The sequence below is a fragment of the Trachinotus anak genome, unplaced genomic scaffold, assembly GCF_046630095.1.
Source record: "Trachinotus anak isolate AG129_WGS33_773 ecotype Australia unplaced genomic scaffold, CSIRO_AGI_Tana_v1 ptg000011l, whole genome shotgun sequence".
Lineage (NCBI taxonomy): Eukaryota > Metazoa > Chordata > Actinopteri > Carangiformes > Carangidae > Trachinotus > Trachinotus anak.
The window spans coordinates 21094452-21105000 of record NW_027273862.1 but is presented as its reverse complement, the minus strand read 5'-3'; the positions used below and the strand labels follow the sequence as shown (position 1 = coordinate 21105000).

The window sequence follows — 10549 nt, the reverse complement described above, 5'->3', positions numbered from 1 at the left end:
GCTATACAAGCATTGAGTGACCAGTGGCAGACTTTTTTAAATAATCTTTTTGTTCATGCCCTTTGCCAGCCAGCAGCCATTTCCTTTCCTTTGCTCCTTTCCCCGTTATCTGCTTTATTGTGATGCTAAACAGTGAGTTTTGACATTCAGAAGGGCCCTGCCAAAGGACAGGCCAGTGGATGCAGTAGAGAAGAGAAGGCCTTAATGGGTTCAACTGGAATGGAAAGCATCTGCTAGTCTCCGCAGGCTGGAGGATAGGGAAATGTCAAGTATGGTTATTATAGAGCAGGCAGCAGCTCTAGGAATTTTTACCTGGATGACAAAGAGTTGCAGACAAAACACATGCACAAGCTACATCTCCACACATTAATGCCCTTGCTGAAGCAGTGAATGTGCTAGAGTAATGTAACAGACGTGTTCACTAACACATAACAAACAAATACACACACAGACCAAAGACTTGCAAAAGTGTGTGTGTCTGCATTACTGAGCAAAAAATAAAAAAATAAAAAAAATACTGTGTCATTACTTCATGTTCCTGGCCCAGCCTTTCAACATCTCCAATGCCATAAGTTTCTCATGCTCACTTAGAGAATATCCTCACTAAAAGGACTCAAACAAAAGTTAATTAGAGGTAAAACTCTCCTGAATGACAGGCAAAATCACATGCTTGTGAAGTGCTCATATAGCCGCAGAAAATCCCTGAGTGAGTACTTCTTCACAGGATCACTTGAGCTTGTTTGCTAATTTGTACCCCTGGGGATGCTAATCAAAGCTACTGCCAGACTAATGAAGCTCTTTAGCCCAGAGGCCAGAGACACATACAGTACATGGCCCTGTGCCTCAAGGCTGAGTGTCTACAAGGGGTTATGTGTGTGTGTGTGTTTCTGTGTGTGTGTGTGTGTGTGTGTGTGTGTGTGTGTGTGTGTGTGTGTGTCCATGCTGACAGTCAAATGTGGGAATGAGTGAGTGTGTAGGCATAAAAGGGTGGTATAATAGCCGATCAGCAAAGCCCAAATCCCACTCTCTAAATGAAATCCAGCATCAAACAGATCCTGCTGCCTAAGGGCCAGCCTTCCAGCTCTGTCGGTGTGGAAACTCCTGTCGCTGCACTTAGAGCTTCTGGATCAGCGAAGAGACACATAGCAAGCAGAGTGGCAGCAGAAATGACTGCCAGAGAGAGCAACAGAGAGATGAGACAGTTTGGGAGTATGAGATCATTTTATCACAGCAGATTAAAGTGGTCCTGGGAATCATCAACAACAGGAGCTTGGTGTTTGTTCCTATTTCTGTATTGTGCACCAGAGACTGATATCTGGATATCGGACTGTTTACAGATCGGTTATTGCAGGAAGGTGAGTGCAATTTTAGATCATACATTATCCCCTTTTATCACTTCTACCTAAATTCTCTTCTTTACCTCTGAGTCAAGACAGCTCAATGGCAACCATAGCAACACATCCAAACAGAGATGTGGCTCTTTCTGCCAAGGCCCACAGTGTGACCAGTTGCAAATGTGAGCTTGAAGCACAAAACCAAAGAGCAAGCCTGCTCAAAAGATAAACAAATAATGGAGCTACACAAATGTTTGACGAGAAGGAAGAAGAACTGTGAAATGAGTAGGGGGGAACTTTGCTATAGCAGTTCTTTACCAAAGTTATTACCACAGAGACAGAACTCAAGCATCTCCTTTTGTAGTGGGCATAGATATAAATGGGAGATAGTACTCATTTCCCTCTCATAACAACAGAAGTTCATATAATCATCTCCCTAGCTCTTTCTCTCCCTGACGGCTATGTGATATGGCTGCTGGCGTTGGTAAATGTGGGAGGACCAGGAATGTGTGTGGCTTGGCGATAAGGCTGCTGTAAAATTTAATTAGCACAAAGCAAGGGTGAAAATGACTTCATTTCTCACTGCATTATTAACTAGAGTACTATGTAAGAGCTTAGTCTCAATCAATGTACATAACAGGTTCATGAGAGAAAGGGATGGAGAAAGGGAGACACAGAGAAATAGGGGGGAAAGGGGGAGGGAAAGAAAAACTGACAGACATAAAAAAAAAAAAAAGAAAAAAAAAACTACAGTCCTTTGAGTCCTATAAAAAAATTCAGTTGTGTATTTAAAATTAATCCTAAATAAGGTGTGTATCAAGGTAGGCAAAGCTGAGGAGGATCTCTCATTAATGGATCCCACATTAACAGCTTCACCTGCGTTTAGGGGCCTGAGCTAGTGTGATTGAGCTGATTAGGGTCCTTGGCTCAACATGCTGAACACCTCTTTCTATTTCACGATCCACAGCCTTTCTTATAGTCCAGCTTCCTCATAATCCAGCTAAACATGGATATCTGAGGAGACTGATCGGCTTAGGACTTCGCTAAAAATATGGGATGTACAGCAGAGGTGTTCGTTATCATCTGTTTTCTATTTAGGACTGAGTGTGAGTGTGTGTGTGTTTGTGTGTGTATGTGTCCACTCTACTCCATTCTAATCCATTGCACTGACCCTCTCCAACCAGTCCAATCAATATGAACCACACTATTTCACTTTCTCATCCACTTACATTTTGGACTGGGCATGGATTACTGAGCTTAAAATTTTATGAATTAGGGTGTATTTGCTAGAGGTGCTTAAAGCTTGCCCTCTTTGTATAAGGTTACACAGTCACTATTCATTTTAACACAACTTGATATGCGTCTGCATCAAAATTCAAAGCATTTTATTGAAAAAGGCCTGTGAATATTAAGGAGGCAGGGCTTTCTGTAACAGCACAAGTGGGAGCCATTTAAGGGCATTTTTCATTATGCAAGTTCTCACATCTAAGGCAGCAAACAGAGTAAACAGCATCATGATCAAAATGCATGTCATGCCACATGGAAAACCATAATCTATAACCAACGGTTTTCAGACAAGCATATTTCATTTTAATTACTGTCTGTATTAGAAAGAGGGCACGTGGTTTGCATGCCATTCAGTTTAGAAACTAGGTGTTGCTTTTGGCCTTAAGGTTAGAGAGGAGGTCTTGTGTCTGGAAGTCTCTGGTTCAATCACCAGACAAGTACAATAAATCCATGGCTATAAGTCACCAACTACTCAAGAATAGCTGCCAGTAGGTCTGCCAGTATTGTACATAGCAGCTTCCATATGTGACTAAGTGTAAATGTGTAAGCATAGGTACAGCAGGGAATCGCTCCCTACAACCCTCAATTACTATTCCACAAGTCTCACTGCACAGGCTGGACCTAATTACACTAGCCACTTTGTTAAGGTGCCCTCTTGCTCCATCTGTTCAATGCATGTGTGCACAGGCTCAAACATGTGGGCGTGCACACACACACACGCCGCGCACACACACACAGTGCAGCACTTCAGATAGACAGACAAAGGCAGGTCAAGGTGCACTTTCCCATCTGGATATGTCTTTGTCTACAAGAGCAGTAAAACATCTAACCCACCAATCAAGTGCAGTGATAAGAGAGACACTGTGACTCCAAGTGGTCAAATGATTGTGGACACGAAAACAGGGAGCAGTACACCTGTCCACGACTAAAGCCCCGACCCAGAAGTGGTCTTTAACCTTCTGTCTGCACATCATTAAAACGCAGGGTTTAAGCTGACAATGAATACATGACCGTGTATGTGTGAAAGTGGGAGAGTGAACATCATGTTCAGGAGCAGGAGCGGTAATCTGTCACTTTAATGAAAAATGTGCAGGCTATATGTGATGTGTGGATGATATGTTATGATCAAATGCAGATAAATCAGAAACTTCTACAGGTACACATTTAAAACAATGACGTGTAGCATCAATTTAAATAGCTCTAGGAAGGAGAGTGTCTGTGCTCCTCTTTTTGTGTTGAGCTCACTGAAATGATTTAATAACCCCTTCTTTTTCTGCTTATGTCAGGTCTGGGGGAAAAGCAGTAAGGCCAGGCAGGAGATAAGGCAGAGACAAAACAAAGTCCAAAAAAACAAAACAAAACAAAAAAAACCTGTGGAAGGATGGGGAGCTTTCTCCCATAATTGACACTGATATGAAGAGACACAAATGTGACAGAGGCATGAAAAAACAAATATGCGATCTGCAGGATACAGTAGCCTGCAGCAGCATTTACATATCAGTCTATATGAGGCCCTATCAAAAAGGCAAGCATCTAACAGCAGATTCCACTGGCGTATCCCAGCCAAGCTGCAGTGACTGATTCTCACTGCTAGTTTTTCCACAAATGTCCCACATATGATCACAAAGAACACACAGAATTGGGAGGAAACAAACTTCCTATTTTATCCTACTTTCTTGACTTTCATTTCAACTTCACACCCTCCCCAGTTTCATCTTAATGATTTTCTGCTGCACAACCTCTGAAAGACACCGTGGGTTGAGTCTCAAATTAAGCCTATTAGTCATCTCCTACTACCTTTTTGCACCTATACCGAAGTCATTTTAAGTCTGCACTGAATAGCTGCTTGTATGAACCAAGGATCCCACATTATATACAGAAACATAAATTCAGCAAAAAAAAAAAAAAAAAAAGTGTGAAAAAAAGTGTGGCACACGAGAGCTCCAATAACTAGAGGCTTGCTTTTAGGGTGAAAATCCTAACCCTTTCAAGTGCAAGGAAGGAAAAATTTTATGTCTATTGGGTTAAGGGGCCCACTGACTTCATGAAGTGACCTTTACATCAATTTCAAGCTCTAGTTCAGAGCTATATCACACATGATAATTGTTAGGTCAGGTGTCACGAAAGACATCTGAAGTAATTGCTCCTAAAGACAGAGACCATTTATCTCTTCATAGATCCTGTTCTTCCCCACACTCTCTCCATAATGGATTATTCCAGGACATGAGCATTATAGCACACACTCTCAGTGCACCTCTGGCTTGTGCTGTCTTACACACTTGGAGGCTCTTGCTCTCTGCCAAACACAACGAAAAAAAAAAAAAAAAAAAAGTTATGTGATTTTTCTTCAATATGTACGTGCACACGCCAGCTTGGAAGTGAGTGAGGCTGTGATGAGAGCTTGCAAAGAAGGCCGAAATGACCAGACAGTGCCTGGAGAGATGTTTTCAGAAGGACACAGTTAAAAAGCTATGGCTGCTTTATAGATTCAATAAGTCTCTTACACCTGTGTGGCTAACCAGCATCGATCCATCATTCTGTGGAGCCCAATCCAATTTAGACTGTCGAGGAGCCCCAGAGCCCCACAGCCTTATCCTAACCCAGACCACAGCCCCCACAAAGCCTGCTTACCTTCATCCCCTGAAGTCTGCGGGTGTGTCTGTGCACTTTTATGTGGATGTGTGCATGTGTGCTGAGGGAGACTGCAGACCTAGCTAAACACCTAAGCTGCTGGCTCATGTTAAAGTGTGCTGAGCCAATTTAGGGTAGGGGAGGAGAGGAGATGACAGACAGAGGAAGCAGAGAAAAATGCTGGGAACTCGGACCAGGACCTTTACTCAAACCAATGAGTACAAAAAGAGGAGAGGCAGGAAGGAAGACAGGATGTAAGGGAAAGAAGGGAAGCAACAATGTGCCAACCCTTGATGTGCAGCAAACACTGGAATAGGTTGCAAGGGATCTTTTAATCCTATTTTCTGTTACAAGGCAATGCCACTCATCATGATTGCAAAGCATTATAGCCATAATCGAACAACTCCACAGTCTCATCAAAGTCTTGTGATGGGGAGCGCATCTATCGGCCATCTGATTTGTTTCTGCAGACAACAGACTGGGGCACTTAAGTCTCCCTTGGTGCGAAAGCTTAATGGCACCATGCATGTTCAGATCGACCATTCAAATGTCTCCCCTTCACCACTAATTACAGTATCTTCTGGTACAGATGTTTCTGTTTTAATTCCCTTTCCTGCTCCACTGAAGTGTATCAACACCCCTGAGATCAATTATTAAAGGGTATTTAAAATTGTGGGAAAAGGAGGTGGTAGGGTGGTGTGAAAGTGAAAACAGCTGTTCAAGTGCTTGTGCCGCCGACTGAACTTCATCACCTCACATCTAAACCGAGAGCATCCCGTGGTTTCACTCACTCCAGCCACTAAACCCAGGACAATTAAGGCCTGGACCTCCTTGCCATAGACGGAGGGAAGGGAAATGTGAGAAAAGGGGTGAGGCAGGAGAAGTGGAGAGACTCCATACCAATAAAAGGCAATTATGTTTCGGGAGGGCCATTGTCAGACCATGAGTGTATAGAAGAAGACAGCGGGGATATGGGATGGTACGGAAATGAGGAGGAGTGTTATTTAGGAGGCAGATGGCAGAGAGGGGAAAATTAAGATGAATGGGCACTGAGAGGGCTGAGCTGGTGCTGGTGCTGGGGCTGGGCAGAGAAAAGTAATTAGCTGTGTTTGCTCTGGGAGGCTGGCAGTGAGTATGATGCCTGCAGTGACAGACTAAAGCTTTGAGCTTTATTAGTCAACAAGGCCATGTCTAAAGCTGCCAGCAGGGGGCAGCTGGGCCAGCAACCTTCTAGGACCTTCTTACCTGAACAACACACAGTGGGGTCTTTTCTCAACATGGACACTGAGCAGCAGCTACTTTATGCAGTGTAAATTCTTTTTTACTCTAATCCCTTGTTAATACAACATAGTTCTGACTTGTTGTCTTTTAACTGACCGTCTCTCACACTCACACACAAACAAATAGCATCTGAGTCCAGTATTTTTTTCTCCCACTTTATTCCATAGTTTCACCATTACCAACTGGCTCTATCTTTCTTCCTCACACCATTTCTCTCCATTTCTTAAGTTACAGCCACCCCTATCTGTCTCTTTCCTCCCACCCTGTATATCTCCCTCCCCCTCGTCCCTTTCCAATCTAATTTCAGATAAGTCGTAGCAGAACAACAGAGCAAGGCCCTTTATCATTGCCATCAATGATGTGGGTGGATTGAGCGTGAATAATTTTATTCATGTGTGTCCGTACCCAGCCCACTGGGATTCCAATTACAAGTAATAAGAGGTAATACGTTTACAGTGTAATTTAAAATTTTTTTTTTTTTTTTTTTAATGTGTCTCAGTAATGATTGTAGAAAACCTTTGACAAGAGAAGAAAGCTATTGTTTACCTTCGCATGACCTGAAAGTACAATATCTGTTCACAACGATGAACTACAAGACAATCTAATTTGGTATAATTAGTATCCATCCAATCTCCAGCCGCAGGAAGTCGTACAGATGGACTTTTTACATTAAAATATTAATTAGAGTTTTCTAAATGACATCGAACACCCTAAGCTACAAATGGCTTATATCCAGTTTGTACCATGCATTTATTCTGGATAGCTAATCTTGGTGCACATTTCTCACCCCTCTTCAACAAAAATACAGTTCATGGGTCAGCAGTGGGAAATTCAAGACAAAAAATCTGTCAAAAACATTCCAGGACACTTGACTAGTCTCCTTCAAATAAGGTTTAAAAAATGTCAAAGAGCACAACTGCATTCAAAAGCATACAATAAGGTTGAACTCAAAATGCTGCAGTTACTGAACAATTTAGGAGCCTTATCAAACTGAGCCGGCAGAACAGCCCTCACACTGCTTTCAGAGAATCTTAACTCTGCCTCTCTCAGAGGCAGCATATGGCTCTGCCACAAACTGTTTTAGCAATGGCTTTTCACACTTTCAGAAAGCACAAGGCAAGGCAAGACACAAGGTCACAAAAAGGTAAAGGGACAATGGAAAAGGTCACCAGACACACAAAAAAGTAGAACATATGAACTGTCAAGGAGAATTTGCATTACATGCAAGAGATGTTTAAGGAGGATTTTCAATAGCGAATAAAAGACAGTGCTGAGAATGCATGAGGCTTTAGCTTTGTGAGATTTTTACTTTTTGCTTTACCATAGTTAACAGGCCTGAGAACCTGGCGGAAGGAGCTGGGGCTGATCATCTGCTGCTGGTTATCTGTAAGGAGGGTAGTGGACACATAATGCCGATATATACAGTACTAAGAAGGATCAAAATGATAATGAGGAGGCATTCATCAGCTGAGGAAAGGCTGTGAAGTTCATCAACAAGAAACACAGCTGTCAATTGTCCCAGAGGTTTAACACTGAATTCATTCAATACATTTACAGATCCCATCTTGTATTCATAACATGTTTTTGTTCTTTCAGTTCTTCAGTTTCTGTTTTTGGATTTAAGACCGCCAGAAAAAAGAAAAAAAAAAATAGCTGGGCGTGTATTGCCTTTTACTGAGATCCAAACATCAAACAGTTGTAGTAATGTTGTCATGCAGCAAATTCTCTGGCATTGTGCTGCTAGCAAGCATGTGTACAAACAACAAGCTTCTACATTTTGCAAGTGACTGAGAGTGTTTGAGCCAAGCCATGAGAACCTGAGAATGCATTCAATTCTCTCAGCCTTTAAAAACAAAACAAGAAAAAAATATGCATCAACTTGGCAGGTTAGGCCCAGAATTCATTACGATTTTTTTAACGTCTCACTGGAATTACAACATTGTCCACAGATTTTTCCAGACAATATGGCTAATAAGCTTTATGTGTGCGTCTTTGTTTGTGTATAAATGAAGGAACAGGATATGAGACTCACCTCTGGGTCTTGGTGCTCTCTTTCTGCGGTCTCTGAATGCAGCTCCGGACTGTAGGGCTTCCAGCAAACTATCCATCACCCCTGTCTCATCATTCTCTGAAAATCACAGGAGTAAAAAGAATGAGGGGGTGTTAGAAGACAGAGGAGAGGTAAAGAAAAAAATATCAGTTAAGGTGTAGTTTCTTTTAGTAGTGAGATTTGCCATACTGATTGCAGCAATTTGGCTAGCCACATTATAACAACATAACGTGTAGTATGAAAAGACTTGAACCTATGATATCATATGTATATCCACTTTACTACAGGGCTATAGCCCTGTAAGACTCCAATATGCAGTATGATGGACCGTGTTCCAAGCAAATCCCATAATGCACAATTGGGCATGTTCTTGTAGACAACCTGCTGTGGAAATATGTGCACCCTGGTGTTTGCAACCTTGTGCGATTTAAGTCATGCATTTTGTAGTTGACAAAAAAAAAAATCATGAAGGGTACTGCAGCAGTGGAGTAACATATACAGGAACATACAGTATAAAAAACCTGGCAACATGGTGTTTCACAGCATTTACTGTAGAATACGCTCAACTCTAAATATCAAGGTCTTACTTTGAAGCAAGGCAACAACCAGAATGCAGATGTATTGTATAAGGGGGAAAGCTTTGCAGATATGACATGTAAATTATGCCCTGTGTTGGTACAGCTGAAAACCTGGCCCTGACACCTGAGGCAAGATGATGGACCTGGCTAGTGATTTGCAGTGAAAACAGCCTCCGGTGGATGGGAAAGAGAAAAGATAACAGGTATAGGGGAATATTCAGGGACAACACACACTGTCAATAAAAAGTTTATACTGTGGTTGTCATGTCAGTGTGAATGTGTGTGGGTAAGTGTTTTCTTTTCAACACTGCCTCTGTGTTGCCTATAAAGTTGTTAATGTTTGTCAGCCAGTAAACCACTGAACTTTGGTCAGTTAGAGATGTAGATTTTCATCAGTGACACACTAGTTTTACAAGCTTCATGCTATGATGCTAACACAGTGATAGTTTTATTACCTTTGACTGCTGGATTTCATTTGCATGTTGTCTATCAATCTTGTTTTGTTCTTTAGCTTAATGAACTTCATACTAGTTTGAAAAGAGGTGCTGTAGTATGAGGTGTTAAAAAAGAATGATGAATGTGAGAAAAAAAACATTATATTAACTTAAACTTTGTGTTTCTTTTCAAAAATATTTTTAATACAGATATCTCATACACTCACCGAGCTCATTATTAGGGAAACCTGTACACCTGCCAATTCATGCAATTATCTAATAAGCCAATCACATGGCAGCAGTGTCATGTATAAAATCCTGTAGGTTACGGTCAGGAGCTTCAGTTAATGTTGGTTTGAGTATTTCTGAATCTCCTGGGATTTTCAAAACAAAAACCTAAAAACATCCAGTGCGTTCAGCAGACAGATATGCCCTGTTAATGAGAGAGGTCAGAGGATAATGACCAGACTGGTGGGAGCTGGCAGAAAGGCTACAGTAACTCAGATAACCACTCTCAGAATCCACAACACATCAAACCTTGAGGTGGATGGGCTACAACAGCAGAAGACCACATTGGTTTCTGCTCCTGTCAGTAGAGAACAGAAATATAAAACTGCAGTGAGCACAGACTCAACAAAACTGGACAGCTGAATACTGGAAAAACGTAGCTTGGTCTGATGAATCTGGATTTCTGCTGAGGCAGCAGATGGTAGAGTCAGAATTTGGCATCAACACTAAGAATCCATGAACCCAACCTGTCTTGTGTCAACAATCCAGGCTGGTGGTGGTGGTGATATGGTCTGGGGAATGTTTTCTTGGCGCACTCTGGGCCCTTTAATACTAGTCAATCATTTGAATATCACAGCCTGTCTGAGTGTTGTTGCTGCCCATGTGCAGCCTCTTTTGGCAACAATGTACCATCTTCTAATGGCTACTTCCACCAGGCTAATGGAA

At 41.9% G+C, this 10549-nt stretch overlaps 1 protein-coding gene across 1 annotated transcript in view; it reads right to left on the bottom strand.

Moving 5' to 3' along the window:
• LOC139627779 (protein diaphanous homolog 3-like) overlaps positions 1-10549 on the bottom strand; it is a 156610-nt gene that overhangs the window by 40857 nt on the left and 105204 nt on the right. Inside the window, exons 26-27 of the mRNA XM_071488876.1 lie at positions 8566-8661; positions 7855-7917 (exon numbers count right to left, since the gene is read on the bottom strand). Of these exons, the coding sequence (XP_071344977.1) occupies positions 7855-7917; positions 8566-8661 (159 nt within the window). The remainder of the gene's footprint in view (positions 1-7854; positions 7918-8565; positions 8662-10549) is intronic.